General features: G+C 42.1%; 1 protein-coding gene across 4 annotated transcripts in view; it reads right to left on the minus strand.

Moving 5' to 3' along the window:
- Positions 1 to 17922, minus strand: part of FAT3 (FAT atypical cadherin 3) — a 662573-nt gene that overhangs the window by 125398 nt on the left and 519253 nt on the right. For 2 of the 4 annotated variants that reach the window (XM_032295796.1, XM_032295794.1), the window contains exons 5-7: positions 7045 to 7359; positions 4219 to 4429; positions 3730 to 3798 (exon numbers count right to left, since the gene is read on the minus strand). In XM_032295796.1, coding sequence (XP_032151687.1) covers positions 3730 to 3798; positions 4219 to 4429; positions 7045 to 7359 — 595 coding nt within the window. The remainder of the gene's footprint in view (positions 1 to 3729; positions 3799 to 4218; positions 4430 to 7044; positions 7360 to 17922) is intronic. The other 2 variants (XM_032295797.1, XM_032295795.1) reach the window with 1 other exon arrangement.

Consider the following 17922-nt stretch of genomic DNA (forward strand, 5'->3'; position numbering starts at 1 on the left):
GGCTGTTTAAACACAGAACAGCTGAACTTTATTATGTTTCCTTTTAATTACAGCTTTCTTAACTCAGTTACAAGTAGGGCTTCTGTTTCTGGAAGCTGAAAAGTCTCACTGCATAACATTGCAAGCAGTGGTCTCCTTGGAGGCACAAGAAAGTGTGTGACAGATCCTCGACGTGAGGGTCTAGGCTTGGAAACGAAATCTTGCTCACCACCCAGTGTTTGTGAATTCCTATCATGGTGGGAGGCAAAGAAATGCAGTTAAACAAGAACTAGGTAGATTTGGAATTGCAGAAATGAGGAGACTTTACTCTCAGGGGAAAAGCATGCTAAAACACTATTTCTGCTCACTTAATGAGAATTTATTAGTTATAGCATTTGCAAGCTATCAGTGCAATGCCAAGACGATGTGTTTTCTGTAACTCAGGGTCTCTTTAGGTGTGTGAAAGCACTGTCTATAATGGAACCAAATCTCACTCCAGTTGGAAGAGTCACAGAGTATTTGCCCAGGCAAGGCCCATACTTAAACTTGAGACGTCACTTCAGATCCATGCCGACATTACATATCTGGCGCCTATTCCAGGCGTTCACTGCTATGTTTCTTAAGCATTGAGGCACATTCTTCGCTCTTTCCCCTGTATGTTAGCTTGGCCAAAAAAAGATGCTTAGGTAAGGAGAAAGGGAACAAAGGGATGAGAGTTTCCATGGCCAAAGATAAATAAGCAAGAAATCCTGAGAGCAGAATAAAACATCTGAATATGATAAAGGAAACAATAGGTATTTAGAGAAGGGGAAAGATGTTGTCAGCAGACTGAGAAAAAAATGACTCTGATGGATTAGAAAGATTTTCAAAAGGAGGATTTGGTGGAATCCGGACTGTATCGATTCTGAGGCAACCAGCACCTGGGAAAAGGATTTTACTTTTGCGGTGAAATAAAGATTTGGTGTTTCAAGATGTTGTTGGCTGGATGTGAGGATGGAAATAAAATCATGTTCTGTTTGGGCATCTGGCCCAGTAAATTCAATTTGGAAAAGAAGCTTGGCTAGATGTGACTAGATTTATAGTGAAAACTCTGTGATGGAAGCTCCAGACCAGAGGGACAACCCTGTAGGTCCTCATTCAGAGACCTACAAATGCATTGAAACTGAGGGGAATCTCTAGGAAGAGTGCAGCATTTAGAAATACACCGATGAAGAAACACAAAAACTGATGCCATGTTCTTGATGATAGATCCTGGGTCTATATTTAAGGTAGTTTAAAGGGATTCCTTCCAGGGAGGACTCTCATTTGTAAACGACCTCTTTCTTTTTGGACCAATGATATTTCTATTTTGTCAAAGGTGCGTAGGTTGCCATGGCTGGCAGCACAGTGGAAGGTCACACTGACTCTCAGTGGGTTCCAGGAGGCATCGTAGGGTTAGCATGGTGGCTGCCTGGGGTATCTCCATCAGTCACCATAGTGTATTCCACTCATCCTGGGTTGGTAGCAACAGAGGTATTGGCAGGAGGAAGGAATGAGGACACATGGGCCTTAACCTTAGGGGTTAAGAGTGGAGACAGGATAAACACAAATGAAAATATACAGCAGCACTCATCCTGCTGACAGGAAAAACTTGCAAATCAGGTTACATGCAGTACTGCTAGGCATGCTTACCTACAGAGAGTCACACACACACATGCAGGAATGCTGAAGGTTGCAAGCCTGACCTGGATAACTGGGGTCAGGCATTTGGTGAGACTAACCATTATAGGAAGGCATGCCAGTAGGATTTCAAAAGCAGAGTATAAGTAAGGGCATTCCAGGGAACATGGGTGGTAGATGGGATGTGCTACGGGTCAGCAGGTTGCGTGCATGGATCATGCCAGGGAGAGATGTGGCACTGCCAAGTTGTAGAGGTACTTGCAAACTGGAGCGTCCAAGGAGGAGGGAGAAAAAACAGTGGCTGATGAGAAGGAGCAACTCATCTCATCTCAGGACAGCACATCAGACATTCTACTGCCTATTCGGTTTCTACTGCCCTCTCCTTTAGGCTATGTAAAATAACTCGCTTTTTTTTTTGAGACAGTCTGGCTCTGTTGCTCAGGCTGGAGTACAATGGCACAATCTCAGCTCACTGCGACATCCACCTCTCGGGTTCAAGCAATTCTCCTGCCTCAGCCTCCCTAGTAGCTGGGATTACAGGTGCCTGCCACCATGCCCTGCTAATTTTTGTATTTTTAGTAGAGACAGGGTTTTGCCATGTTGGCCAGGCTAGTCTCAAACTTCTTAACTCAAGCAATCCGCCCAACTCAGCCTCCCAAAGTGCTGAGATTACAGGTGTGAGCCACTGTGCCGGGCTAGAAATCATTATTGCACTTATTTCTGGAGACCTGGCACTAGAAACACGTGTTAGAACCGAATTGCACTTTCTGTGACTCTTACTGGAGGTAGAAGGGAAGGAATCATTAGAGGTGACTGCACAGACAACCAGACCACGACTAAGTGTAACACTTTGTTGTGCCAAGAAAGAAGAGATTGCATTTGATAATATCTTAATGAGCTGGAAATTACTGGGAAGATAAGTAAAGACACCTTTCATGGATCAGAAGGAGTTCCATTTCAAATATGTTGAGTGGGAATGAAGAAGGAAGCGAAAGCTTGGTGTGAGGATGGCCATGTACAGATGGCATGCTATTAATACCAAATAAGTAAAACAAACATATTTCACCACTATTTCATCAAATGGAACATGGAGAAAAGAGCGCTTTGCTTTTTGGAAGTTCAGAGGACTCTCTACGGAGGTTTGACTGCGGGCCATGGAACATTTTTTTTCTGTGCCTTGTTAAAACCATTGTGGAACTTTCTAAATGCTTCTCCCAAGCACAGCCATTCTTGAGGGGAGACGCAGGTTCCTGCCTATCCTATCCAGGCAGTGACATGTGGAAGGAAATGATTCCCCCAGACCGACTCTCTCCTGGATCCCCTGCCTCCCACAGAGAAGCGTGGGAAGTCAGCTTTAGCTCACCTCAGTGTCCGACCTGGTGACACACACTCTCCTCTCTGTTTTAGCAACAGCCTGCTTTGTTTCCTGGTCCTCAGCACTCATTTCCTCTCCATTGCCTCTCCCTGCTGGTTTGTCAAGGGCTGTAGTGCTGTTTTGCCCTTTCCTTTTGCAGCCTGGCGTGCTTGCTTGCTTTCTTTCAAGGAATTTAAAGGTTGGCTCCTAGGGTCTATCCCACATGCTTCCATCTGCTTCCCCTATGCAGCTTGCGGGGGGAGGCTGACTGGCTATATATCTAGGTTCCATTTCCTGCCCTTCCTCTTGTGGATGGCAGCCAGGGGACTATCCTGATAGGGCTTTTGGTGTATGAATGGTACTACTGCTGCAAAACAGAGGGGCTGGAATACATTTTAATTTCTTTTTCAATTGGAAAAGGCCCAGTGAAATAAACCAACCTACAAAAAGATTAAAAACAAAACAACAACAAGCCCACATACCTCAAAGGCAAAGAAACAAAAATCAAAACAACCCCCCCAAAATCCAAACCCCATCGCACCTCAAACAAAAGAAGTCATTGGATACGAGTAATGCAATAGCTGTTAGAGGCATATATGAAATCTGTGGGCTGCACTTCAGCCTGTCAGAGGCAGTTATGAAAGATGTAATTCAATTTGCTTCAAAAAAAAAAAAAAAACCCGTAAAAGGCAGATTGGATAGCTGTATTTTAGCAAATGTGTTTGCACTAAGGGTACCTTCTGTTGAACAGTTCTGCCCACAAGCTGTCTGTAGAATATAGAACATCTCTCGAGCATGCTTGCCACCTTGAAGCAGGGCAGTCGGGAGCAGAAAAAAAAAAGAACAGAATGCAGAAAAAAGGTGAAGAAAAAGAGAGAAATGAAGGACAGCAAGTCTAGTACCATCAATACATTTAGAAATGAGATTAGCCAAATGTGACAATAGAATTTAAATGACACACAGAAAGACATTAAGATCGCAGTAAATAACGTACTATGGAAAATCCAGCCAGAGAGCACTTTCTGTTCAGCTTAGCTACAGAGTCAGAACGAAAGCACAGGTCGATTATTCATTTTACTGGCTCTTTTGCATTCCAGCACTACATATCTTTTAATCTTGGCACTAATTGTTAGTTTTTCCTTTCTTTTCTTTCTTTTTTTTTTTTTTCTAGTTGCTTCATTCAATTATCACATTGCACGATACTGCTCTGTAAGACTCGAACTTACCAACTATGTCAAACCACAGAGGGGTGTTGGCTGGCTGCACAGACACCACCCCTACAATTTCAGTCACTCTATCACTTTCCATGACCGTGAAGTTATAAAACGGCTCATCGAAGGTCAATGGTATAGGTGAAGGGGGTGGTTTCTTAATCCATTCAATGTGGAGGCGGGCCGTGGAGGATTTCTGTGGGCGCCCATTGTCCACTGCCTTTATCTACTCACACAGGGAGAGAACAGAAAGATGTCTCAGACCTCTGATTGCTGTGGAGTTTGGATCTGTTACTCATGTTGCTGGGCCAAGAGTTCATCTTCAACACAGTGTCAGCAAGGGGAAGAAGGGAGTGGAGACCTGGGGAGAAAAGACTTGGGAACGGAGGGGAACAACCCAGTCATGTGGAAGGCTTGCACCATGTTTGCCAGAGGCTGTCTGAACCACAGTCAACTTAGCAGATATGGAGACCTTGGAAGAGAAATGCTGTACTTACAGTTTGTGGTGATTTGTGGGCCTGAATAGTAGTTACGTGAATAGAAATAGCTAATTTGATTCCTGATAGCATAATCCTGAACCTCGCCTCTGATAGTGACATATGAAAGGGAGGAAAGTGCACTGTGAAACCTTACATATGTGTGAATGATATGTGTAGAAGTGTGTGTGTATGTGTGTGGGGGGTTGTGTTTTGCAGCGTGTGGTTGTATATGTGTGTGTGGGTTGTGTTTTGCAGTGTGTGGTTGTGTATGTGTATGTGGCGGTTGTGTTTTGCAGTGTGTGGTTGTGTATGTGTGTGTGGGGGTTGTGTTTTGCAGTGTGTGGTTGTGTATGTGTGTGGGGGTTGTGTTTTGCAGTGTGTGGTTGTGTATGTGTGTGTGGGGGTTGTGTTTAGCAGCTCCTTCCTTCTGCGCTATGTGATTGTTAGCAGCACAGGATACCAGAACCATGATGGAGTGGGTTGAGAAAGGGAGCAGGCTGGAGCTAACTGCCTTGAGGTCCTTCAGCTTTACCACCTGCAGAAAGGTCACAGAGAACTTTCTGGGCAGCGCAATCCCTGGAGGCAGCGTGGAAGGGAGGACAGTGCTAATGACTCTTCTCTGTGGTCATAATCAGCTGATATAAGGGTTGTGAAAGCAAGTCTCCCTGCCCACTTGAGCAGGGTGAACACCTGTGGTGTCCTGGACTCAAATGGAAGCGTCAAAAGCTCCAAAAAGCAAAAGCCAAAATGAAACAAAAACAAAAATAAATTTTTAAAAGGAATTCCAAGTATTACATTAAAAAATAACATTTATGGGCACAAAACTGTTATAGCCTTTAAAAACAGTGACAATGCATAGCACCCTCATGCTATGTGTTCATGGATGACTGCTTTGCCCCAGAATATTCCTGTGGGATGAGAATCCTTGAAGATACATGTCTTAGACCAGCTTCCCCAGGAGCTAAGACAGGCATTTGAGAACATATTATTTTTTAGGGGAAAGTGCTTTCAGGAGAAAGGGAATAGAGATCAGGGTGGGTGGGGTAGGAGTTAAACCAGGATGTGGTCCTGACTAACCGGAGGGATCCCGTGGGGAGCTCTGAACCATTCATTGCACCAGAGTTGAATCCACCTTGAGGCAAGGGGATTGGACGTTTGTATCTGGGTGTGTCAGTCAGTGGCTGTGGGCTGCGAGACTCTAAGCTGGGAATAGACTCTCTTTCACCAAGAATCATCCAAGGGTGATTCTCTGGAGAAGTGGGCAGCTGTGAGTCATTGACAGCCAATGCTTGCAGCAGCAGAGGGACAGATAAACCAGTCTGAGAAGGGGATCTGGGCAGGACACCAATAGTATCTACTCAAATTTATCTCCAGTCCTCAAAGATTCCCAAACTGCAGTCTCACACAGCTGCAATGGCACACAGCACATCAGAGCTTCTAACTAGAAACAGAGCTCGTGTTTTACTAATCTTTTTTTTTTTTCTCTTCCTACTATTCTGGATATGTTACTGAGCACAGCAAAGAACCCATGTCTAGACCACAGGAAAGAAAGGATAAATCAAGGGACTCAGGCCATCCTTTCAAATAATAAAGGACTAACCTAGCAGAGAAGGATAAAGACAAAGAAAAGGGTGGTGGATGATGCCGGCTTTTGATAACTGTTGGGACCCTGGACCATGCTCATTGCTTGTAAGACACCAACTGCCTTTCTAGAATAGGCGCTTCTTGGCTAAATGGTTGGGGTTGGGGGAGCACACTGGCACTGTAGAGATGAGAGCTTCAAGTTTCTATATGAGATGGTGCTCATACTTGTTTTTACTTTTCTAATTCAATGAAAAATTCAGTCGCTTTATATTTGAGTTTTTTTCAGTTCTAACAGAATAAATATCACTGTGATTTGTGTCTCACAATTTACACAGCTACATCCATGCTCTATCACATCGGTGATAATTTCAAATGTTTTCAACGGGAAGTCTCAGCGACATGTTGAGAGACATGTTTGGTGGTGGGTAGGATGTGCTGCCCTGCTGTTCCCCTGCCTTTACTTTACATCTATGTTCAGTGCTTTGAGGATGATTTAGAGCTGCAGGAAGAGTGGCTGAGAATGTGGTGAAACAGCCTGTCGCCTGGGAGTGCGGGGAAACGCTGACAGGACACGACCAAAGGAAACTGTCTCCTTATTGAGAACATCAATGAAACAGGCAAGCGTTCTCACCTGCACTCGCCTCCCAGAAAGAACCCGTCCACAGCTATGTGGCTTCACTTTTTACTCTCAAGATTTATTGCTCAAAGGAGTATACTTGAATAAGAACATAACCACGTCCCCCCATCCGCCGTGCTGCTGGAGTTTGGAAGATCTTACCGTTAGGATGTCATAACTCCCTGCTGTAAACTGCTTTCTAGAAGAAACCATCCCAGTTTTAGGGTCAATAAAGAACTTTCCGTCATCATTCCCATCCACAATACTGTAGGAGATTTCTGCGTTGGGGCCCTCATCTCTATCAAATGCAAAAGCCCTGTAAATCGGTTCTCCTCTCTTCTTTCGGTCACGTTCCGGCAGCTTGATCTGGTAGACCTTCTCCGGGAACTGGGGCTTGTTGTCATTTTCATCCAGAACCTGAACCACCACCCAAATGGTTGACTGTTTTGGAGAAGGACCACCATCTGTCACAGTCACCTAAAAAGGAGAGTATGATGTGGTAAGAATGGAGAAAAATTATTCCTGCTATTCCTACACATGCCCACCTGACAAAGGTCAATTCTGTACACTAGAACATCTCAAATTTTCTTATTCCTGTAGTTAATAACAACTGTATAAGTTTGCATAGTTTATCCATAAAAATAGGGGGAATGTTCCAAATCCAGTAGCGGAAATCATTGCTTAAAGCATAGTAGGGAATCAGGGCTGTCTTAGACCCTTAGGCTGTTATATCAAATTATCATAGTCTAGGTAGCTTTTAAAAAACAGAAATTTATTTCTCACAGTTCTGGAGGATGGGAATCCCAAGGTCAAGGCACCGGTTTGTGTCAGGTGAGGGCCTGTTCCTCATAGACAGTGTCTTCTAGCTGTGTCTTCACATGGTAGAAGGGGTTAGCTAGTTCTTTGAGGTTCCTTTTATAAGGGCACTAATCCAGTTTATGAGGGTGGAGCCCTTATGACCTAATGACCTCCGAAAGGTCTTACCTTCTAATATGATCATCTTAGGGATTCAGTTTGAACCTGTGAATTTTTGGAGGACGCAAACATTCAGACCATAGCCAGGGCCCATTGCGGTATGGAGTGAAGAGGGAGAAGAAATAGAATTCCCTTTATGAAATAGGTGAGCTTATATACATTCAGTAGATTTAAACTATGTCCCCCTACCAGACACAAAATACAGTATAACTGTGATCACACATTAACCATGGACAGTTCTTCTAATGCATGGATAATGCTATCCTACCCAAATTCTTTTAATATTCATTATCTTCTTTTTCCATCTTTCTATAGACTGAGCTATGTCACTCTTAAAATTCATATGTTAATGCTCTAACCACCCATGTGTTGTTACTAAGGTTAAATGAGATCATAAGGGTCCTGATGTGACAGAACTAATGTCCCTATAAAAGAGGAAGAAACCAGGGCTGGGCGAGGTGGCTCAAGTCTGTAATCCCAGCACTTTGGGAGGCCGAGACGGGTGGATCACGAGGTCAAGAGATCGAGACCATCCTGGTTAACACGGTGAAACCCCGTCTCTACTAAAAATACAAAAAATTAGCTGGGCATGGTGGCGCATGCCTGTAATCCCAGCTACTCAGGAGGCTGAGGCAGGAGAATTGCCTGAACCCAGGAGGCGGAGGTTGCGGTGAGCCGAGATCGCGCCATTGCACTCCAGCCTGGGTAACAAGAGCGAAACTCTGTCCCAAAAAAAAAAAAAAAAGAGGAAGAAACCCTAAAGATCCCCATCTCTGTCTGCCATGTGAACACATAGAAGGTAGCTGTCTGCAAGCCAGAAAGAGAGCCCTCACCACAAACTGAACCCTGCTGGAATATTGATCTTGGACTTTCCAGTCTTCATATTGTAGTCTGAATGTTTGCAACCCCTCAAAATTCATATGTTGAAACCTAATTTCCAATGCAATAGTATTAGGAGGTGGGGTCTTTAGGTGGTGATTAGATCATGAGGGTCGAACTCTCATGAATGGGATTAGGGCCCTTTGAAAGAGGCTGAAAAGGCTTGCTTGTCCCTTCTACCATATGAGGACATGGCCAGAAGGCATCATCTAGCAGGAACAAGCTGTCATCTGCTGGTGCCTTGATTTTAGACTTCCCAGCTTCCACAATTGTGAACAATAAATTTCTGTGCTTTAAGCCATTCAGCCTATGGTATTTTGTTACAGCAACCTGAGCAGACTAAGACACATCTCCATGTAAGATTAGATTTTTATACTGTCATTGAACAAAAGGAAAACTGTGATATATATTCCACTATTTGATGTTTGATTTTAAGTACATTAAAATGTGTTTAACAATCACAAAACAATTTTCTTTTCCTCTCTGGAAAACTGGAGGGGGATGTACATCCCTTTCCATGTCGCTGTGAAGCTGGTCTTATGTGTGGCTGTGAAAATTGAGAGAATAGTAATGAAGAACACATACATAAATAATTTTCATGGAAGATATAAAAAGACTGCATCCTAGTGTGAGTAATTTTCTTATTAGTCATAGTGATGACAATCACTAATATTAACATGTAACATGTGAATGGTGTGAAAGTTTATAAAGCACTCTTTCATGCATTATTTCATTTACTTCCAAAACATCCTCTTCAGTAAGTGAAGCAGGTTTATTTATTCCCATTTCACAGATGAGAAGACAGAGGCTCAAAACAAACCATTGTTAATAAGCGCTAAAGCTAGGTATTAAATTTTGGAAATTCTTAATGTTCTGTTTAACAAAAAGAGTGGAAGGACCTATGTTTCATCTTTAAATCATTAGCTTGAATGAAACAGATTATTACTTCCACATATGTATTTGGAGGCTGGAAGGAACATTAAGATGCACTCAGCATCAATAGGAGAAAAACAACAGTGAATCAAAGCAGCTGGTCAGCTATTTTGTCACCTAATAAAACAACCTGACAGGTATAACTGAAACAAAGGCCAAAAATGTGGGAAAACACATTAAAGGCTTTTTGCAAAATGGAATTGCAATCTAGTTTCTCTTACAAGCTGCCTAGGAGGTTAGCTTTAATAGATTTAAGATAAATTTTCATAGGAGTTCTCACTTTCTTTGAAAAATCAATCAAGTTTCCTTCCAAGGTTATTTTCCCAATTGGTTTGTTGTATCTCACAAAAGAACCACATGGGGACTAATATGTGCCAAGGTTGGATTTTGACTCGAGCTAATTCCTTCACATGCCGAGTTCTGAAGAGGCACATTCTGCTGCTGCTGGTGAACACAAATGTTACACTCCCAGGTGACCTGTGTTGACCAAACACATCGATTTCTTGGCTGCTCAACTACTGCCTCTTTTCTGCTTGAATAGCTTGTCCAAATTCAGGCAACTCTCACTGTCTTCATCATGCACAAAACCACCACCTTGTCTAGTAATGCCCTGCAAGGGGCTCTGAAACAGTGTTTTGGAGCTGCTTCATGGCCAGGTGGCTGCTAGGGAAAGGAGCCCCTCTTGACAGCAGTTTGCTGCTCACTGGAGGATGTCCTGCTATTAAGTGCTTTTCTTTGGAGCATACCTGGATTTACAAACCCAGGTCCTTGAGGTGTCTACCTACAGATGGGAAATGTGATAGCTACACAGCACTTGCAGAATCTTTCAGGAGTGCTATGTGTAGTGGGGTCACTTGTCACCATGTCACCTCAAGCACCCAACTCCCTCAGGCCATGAGGGCATCCTTCAGGTCTTCTTTTCTCTGGAGAGCGGTCCCTATCCTTTCTTTGGAGCTTGTCTACTCACCCTTTAAGTCTAGCTGAAATGTCACTTCCTTGAGGTTGCCTTCTCTGACTCCACAGACCAAGTGCCGGCTTTCCCACCCCCTCATTCTGTACTGTTACATCACCCTATGCTTTTCTTTTGTAGCACTTACCAGTGTGGAAATTAATTAAATACATGATTCTCTACTGAAGTGGATAAATGGCATAAGGGCAAAGACAGACTGTGCTTGTTTTCTCACTGCTCTCGCCCCTGTGTCAAGCCACAGAACATGTTCCTTTCATGCTTATTTAATGAATGAGGCTCTAATGCAGGTCCCACTTGAACAGTCTCTTTAGCCAAAGCAGTCTCACCTTGCAAAACTTTCTGAGATGTTTCAAAGCCCTTTACAACATAGCTCTAAGCTGCCTTTCTTGTGTTTTGGCCAATTACTCTTCCATCTCCTTACTCATGGTTTCATCTACTATCTACATGCTGATAATTCTCCATTGTGTATCTCTAGTGCCTAAGCCTACTTCCTCTTCACCAAACCAACATATTCAACTATTCACCAGAAATCCACTTTCTGGGTCCTAGCACCTCAAAAGTCACAAACTGAAATCAATACCCTCAAACCTCCTCCTTTTCCTATGTCCACTGTTTCAATACATGGCACCCCTATCTACTCACACACTGGTGCATACCAGAATCCTGGGCATCCACCTCCCCTGTCGTCTATATCCAATTGAACTTGGAGTCCAGCAGGTGTCTCATACACACCTCTTACCCCTTGCCGATCTCTTCTGCCACACTGCCCTATTACAGTCCCACTTGCATCTTGCTTGCATGGCCACAGCAGCCTCCTGACTTTGCCGCCTTCAGCCTTTGCCTTTGCTGTAGAGTGGTATTCCTTCTTCAAAAATGTGATCATGTCACTGACCTGCATAACACTCTTCAGGGGCTCCTTGAGGACAAAGATCTGCCTGGATTCTTCCTGCCTCTGGCTGGCCTTGATGATCAGCCTGTACTGTCTGCCCCTTTACCAGCTCTATGCACAGTTACATGGTGAGTCTGGAAGGTCCTGAGCTTGCCACGCTCTTATAGCTCATTCCTTTACATAGTCATTCGCCTTCATGGAATGCCCTCTCCTGGGGTATATACCTGACTCATTCTAGAAGCCTCAATCCAAATATTCCTGTGAAGCCATTACCTGCCTCCTGCAGACCTACGCAGGTACTCTTATTATGTTTCCATACCGCTGTGTGCATAGTTCTAGGACATTAATTATTATCCTAAATTTTAAGTGTCCATTCGCTTGTTTGTCTCCATTCAATCCTTCTAGACTGAGCAACTTGAGGTCAAGAGAACTGTCTCTTATTCATTGTTATGTTCTGGCACCTGGTACAGCTCTAAGTGACAAATAAATGTTCTATGAAATCAAGAATTCATTTACCTACAACTCTTCCCTATTATAATAGGTGAAAAGAACATTTAGACACTGTGGGTCTCCATATAAAAATGAACATACAATCTCCCAAGTGCTTCCAGTGCTATGATTCTATTCATAGGGATCAGCTAGAGATACACACAGTTTTAATCATGCACTCTGAGGTTAATGTCCACTTTATGTAACTGAGAACACTAGCAATCTGAAGATTATGCAGAATGATTTTTAGCCACTCCCCCAACTGTGCTCACTTTTGTGGACATTCATCCACATTCTCCTGAAATGATTTATTACCACGTCTAGCTCCTTCAGTGCACTGTGAGCTGCTCAAACGCAGGCACCTTATCTTCATCTTTCCTGAAGCCTTGTGTCCTCTCAATAAATGTTTCCTGAACTGAACTACACTACTAACCTCACAGTCTTAATCTTCATTATGATTTCTCTGGACCCATTCATCTTCCCTGCCACATTTGTGCCTGGAATATTAATAATGAATGATTAATGGAATAATCAATGGCATCATCAATGACTCCATCAGATTCTCAGACTTCAGATTTTCTAATACTTTATGCCTCAACCCCCCCTTGGAATTATCCCATATGAAAGGAGTAGCTGCACTGGAGATGGAAGCAAAACTAGCCGAGATAAATCCCCATCATCTCCTCTTCTGCATAATTTCTCATTAAAGATGCAAGAAATGGGCCATTGTTTAGAAGTGATCCATGTGTCTACTCTTGCTCTGCTACAACCTGACAAGAGAACAGACAGCCTCACCTATATTTTCTGCTTTTATTGCCAATCATTAATCGGTGCTGGCAATTAATTAAAAGCCTGAAAGACTCATTTATTTAGATGATAACAGCTACCACTTAATAAAAGGAGCCACAACTGGGCAGGGTACAGTGCTCAGGCCTGTAATCCCAGCACTTTGGGAGGCCAAGGCGGGTGGATCACCTGAGATCAGCAGTTCAAGACCCACCTAACCAACATGGAGAAACCCTGTATCTACTAAATATAAATTAGCCAGGCGTGGTGGTGCATGCCTGTAATTCCAGCTACTCCGGAGGCTGAGGCAGGAAAATCACTTAAACCCATGAGGCAGAGATTATGGTGAGCTGAGATCACGTCATTGCACGTACTCCAGCCTGGGCAACAAGAGCAAAACTCTTTCTCCAAAAAAAAAAAAAAAAAAAAAAAAATTTTCAGCACTCTGTGAATGACAGGCAGAGCCAGAAGGCAGGACAATTACAACAAGAAACACGTCTTTAGGTCTGTTCCTGGAGGAAACAAGAGCTTCGTAGGACCAAAAAACAGTTAGACACTGAGAATTTTGAAGTCATGGCAGCTGGTGGGAGGGCACACTTCTCACCCACTGAAATTGCCTGATGTATTTATTTTTGTTGTCTCCTTTCCCCAAGTAGAAGATAAGTGTATAAACTGCCTAAAGCGGAGATCTTGGATCTTGTCCACTGCCTTGTTCCCAGTAATTACGAGAGCGTCTAAGAATATATTCAATATTTTTAAGCTGAAGAGTTAAAATCTGGTATTTTCCTCATCCATTAATTCACCACAAATGATTATTTCCAGGCTATTGTACATATAATGGAAAAATCCTTCTTCAGAGATTACATATCCCCCTCCCCTGTTTTATACAGAGGTCCCCTACTGTCTTTAGATCAGCTTTCCACAACTTCAGTTACCTGTGGTTCATCACAGTAAGCTATTTTGTGTGTGAGAGAGAAAGAGATCAGTCACATAACTTTTATGACAGTATACTGTCATAACTCTTCCATATTATTATTGTCATTGATCTCTTACTGTGCCTAATTTATAAATTAAGCTTTATCATAGGTATGTGTGTACAGGAAAAAGATAGCATATGTAGGGTTCAGTATTATCTACAGTTTCAGGCATCCACTGAAAGATATGTTCAGGGATCTTGGAACATACCTTCCATGGATAAGGGGAAACTACTTTATTTGTCCTTGACACTTTATCATTATCTTATACATTATGTATTTCACTTGTATGGTTATCGCATATCTGCTTTTACTAGAACATGAGCTTCACAGAGCATGAATTTTCATCTATTTTGTTCAGAGGTGTTCCTAGCATCTACAATAGCACCTAGAATGTAGTAAGCATTCTGTAAATATTTGGTGAATGAATAAGTGAAATATTTATCCAGTATCTTTTAGGTAACAAGCTCTTTTTTCAGGCAAACTGGAAGATCAACCAAATAACCAATCAACAAACACAGATTCTAACCAAATTCACAACTCCCCTATACCCTAAATCTTGCGCAATATCCGGGACCTGCAATCACATGGCCTCATGGTATATTCAGTAAGAGGAACTCAGTAGCAGCCCATTTGTGGTTCGATAGATTCAATTTTCACAAAGCTCTACTTAAAATTTTTAATTAACAAATGAAAATTGTATATACTTATGATACACATAAGTTTTGATATATGTATATACTATGGAATAGCTAAAACAAACTAATTAACATATATATTATCTCACATAACTCTTTTGCAGTGAGAACACTTAAAATGTACTCTCCAGCCAGGTGCAGTGGCTCACCCCTGTAATCCCAGCACTTTTGGAGGCCAAGGCAGGTGGATCACCTGAGGTCAGGAGTTTGAGACCAGCTTGGTCAACATGGTGAGACCCTGTCTCTATTAAAAATACAAAAAATTAGCGGTACATGGTGGTGCATGCCTGTAGTCCCAGAAACTCAGGAGGCTGAGGCAGGAGAATCACTTGAACTTGGGAGGCAGCAGTTGTAGTGAGCCAACATCGCATTACTGCACTCCAGCCTGGGCAACAGAGTGAGACTCCATCTCAGAAAAAAAAAAAATCTACTCTCTTAGCAATTTTAAAGTACACAATATATTGTTATAACCATTACTATAATCACCATGATGTAAAACAGACCCCTTGAACTTGATCCTTCTGCCTAACTGAAATTTTAGATCCTTTGACCAACATCTCCCATTACCAATCCCTCCTATCTCCTCTTTCACCTCTAGTAACCACTATTTTACTCTCTGCTTTTATAAATTTGACTGTTTTAGATTCCACATATTTGTGAGAACTTTTTATTGAACTTAACATAATGTTCTTCAGTTACAACCATGTTGTTGCAAGTGACAGGATTGCATTTTTTTTTTTTTTTTTTTTTTTTTTTAGACGGAGTCTCGCTCTGTTGCCAGGCTGGAGTGCAGTGGTGTAATCTTGGCTCACTGCACCCTCCACCTCCCAGGTTCAAGTGATTCTCCTGCCTCAGCCTCCTCAGTAGCTGGGACTACAGGCACGCACCACCATGTCCAGCTAACTTTTTTGTATTTTTAGTAGAGACGGGGTTTCACCATGTTGGCCAGGATAGTCTAGATCTCTTGACCTCGTGATCTGCCTGCCTCAGACTCCTAAAGTGCTGGGATTATAGGCATGAGCTACCACGCCTGGCCGATTTCCTTCTTTTCAAAGGCTGAATAATATTTCATTGTGTATATGTACAACATATACTCTTCATTCATCCCTTGATGGACAATTATGTTGTTTCCATATCTTAGCTTCTGTGAATAGTGCTGCCATGAGGATGGAAATGCACGCATCTTTTCTTTTTTTTGTATAAGAAAAGATTGTCTTTATTTTATTTTTAAATATAAAATTCACTGCTGTGAACAGTGTGGCAGTGAGCATGGAAATGCATGCATCTTTTCTTTTTTTATATAATCAAATATGGTCTTTATTTTTAAATATATTTTTGGTATTAAATTTCCATAAGTTATTGGGGTACAGGTGATATTTGGTTACATGATTAAGTTCTTTAGTGGTGATTTATGAGATTTTGGTGCACACATCACCTAGGCAGTATACACTGCACCATATTTGCAGTCTTTTATCTCTCACTCTCTTCCCACTCTTCCCCCAAGTCTCCAAAATGCATTGTATCATTCTTATGCCTTTGCATTCTTATAGCTTAGCTCCCACATATCAGCGAGAATATACAATGTTTGGTTTTCCATTCCTGAGTTACTTCACTTAGAACAATAGTCTTCAGTCTCATCCAGGTTGCTGCAAATGCTGTTAATTCATTCCTTTGTATGGCTGAGTAGTATTCCATCGTGTGTGTGTGTGTGTGTGTGTGTGTGTGTGTGTGTGTGCCACAGCTTCTTTATCCAAGACTTCTTTTAAAGATGGTGATTTCATTTCCTTTGCATATATACCCAGAGGTGGTATTGCTGGTTCATATAGTAGTTCTGTTTTTAGCTTTTGAGGAACCTCCAAACTATTTTCCATTATGGCTGTCCTAATTTACACTGGGAAAACAGTGTACAAGGGTTTCCTTTTCTCCATAACCTCACCAACACTTCACAGAGTTTTTCTTAATACTAAATCCAATTATAACTGCCTGTACTTACTAGCCTAGATATTTATAGAGTCCTATAGTTTTGCTCTTTGTAGCGATACAGAAAATGTCAAATTCTTCTTCCACGCTGCCCCAGCAACCTACTGTTGTGTAACATAAAATTAGGTGACTTAAAATAACTGGAATCTTTTTCATGTCTTTCATGGTTCTGGGGTTGAATGGGGGCAGTTCTTATTTGGAGTCTCTCATGCAATTGCAGTCATAGGTAGCTGGGCCTGTAGTCATCTGACATATCTGCTGGTTGATGATGGCTACTGGCTGGGACCTCAGCTGCATTCTAAGAGCAACTGACCTGAAGAAAGTGGCAGCCATCAGTTTCTTAAGGCCTGGACTAAAAAACCGGCACAGCATCATGTGCACCACATTCACTGACCAAGAATCTCAGAGACCAGATTTAGGAGGTGAGGTCATAAACCCCACCTCTAGATGGGAGGGAGGTCAAATAATTTGGGAGGTTATGTTTTAAAACTGCCATACTTATACAAATCCTTAAATTTATTTGAGAAATATCAACCTAGGTTGAAGAACTAATTCACATAATTATCTCTCAGACGATTTATTACATATAATGAGTCCTTATTTATTATACCGGTTACCTCCTTCAGGATGTTTTCCCATACACCAGCTTCCTTCTTAAAATATGATTGCCAGGACAGAACAATAGCATATTAAACTTACTCAAAACTGTGCAAAGCCTCTCTGTTATCCGAGAGACAATCTCACACCTGTTTTTTCAGTTCATTACTAGGCTTATTTTGGGTAGCAGCCATGTCACACAGCACCGTGATATGAATGAATTAACCCACTTAGGTCTGTTCCTAGAAAAAGCAATAAAATATAAGTGTGTGGTTTCCTGTTGGGGGTATATGTGCAGGATTTTATATTTGTCTCTACTACATTTCATGTTACTGGAAACTTTGGCTCCCTATTCTAGGCTGTTGGGATAATCATGATGATAACAGGTGACATGCATTAAAAGCCTGCCAGGCATCAAGCATTCCCTGTGAGATTCACAGCCCTTGCATGGTGTCCTTTATCTCACAAGATAGGTCCTGTTTTTACACCAATTTAACAGATAAGGAAATCGAATTATGAACTGGTCAAAGATCACACTATTCTTAAGTGTCAGAGCCTTGTTTTAAACCTGGTAGTTTGGGTTCTAAGCCAGGGGTCAGCAAACTATAACCCAAGGACAAAGTCTGGTTGCTTGTTTTGGTAAATAAAGTTTTATTGGAATGCAGCCATGCTGCATTAACATATTATCTAGAGCTGCTTTCCTGTTACAAAGGCATGGTTGAGTAGTTGAGGCTGAGACTGTATGGCCCACTAACTCTAAAATGTGCCCTGCTGAAAAAGTTTGCTGACCCCTGGTCTAAAACATTACGTCTTGCTGCCTCTTTGGTTATACTGATAGCACTTACTGCATGCCTGCTTTGCTCAGTCCTC

This window comes from Sapajus apella, unplaced genomic scaffold (genome assembly GCF_009761245.1).
Source record: "Sapajus apella isolate SASKATOON/1434 unplaced genomic scaffold, GSC_monkey_1.0 scaffold34, whole genome shotgun sequence".
In the NCBI taxonomy this organism is placed as follows: Eukaryota; Metazoa; Chordata; class Mammalia; order Primates; family Cebidae; genus Sapajus; species Sapajus apella.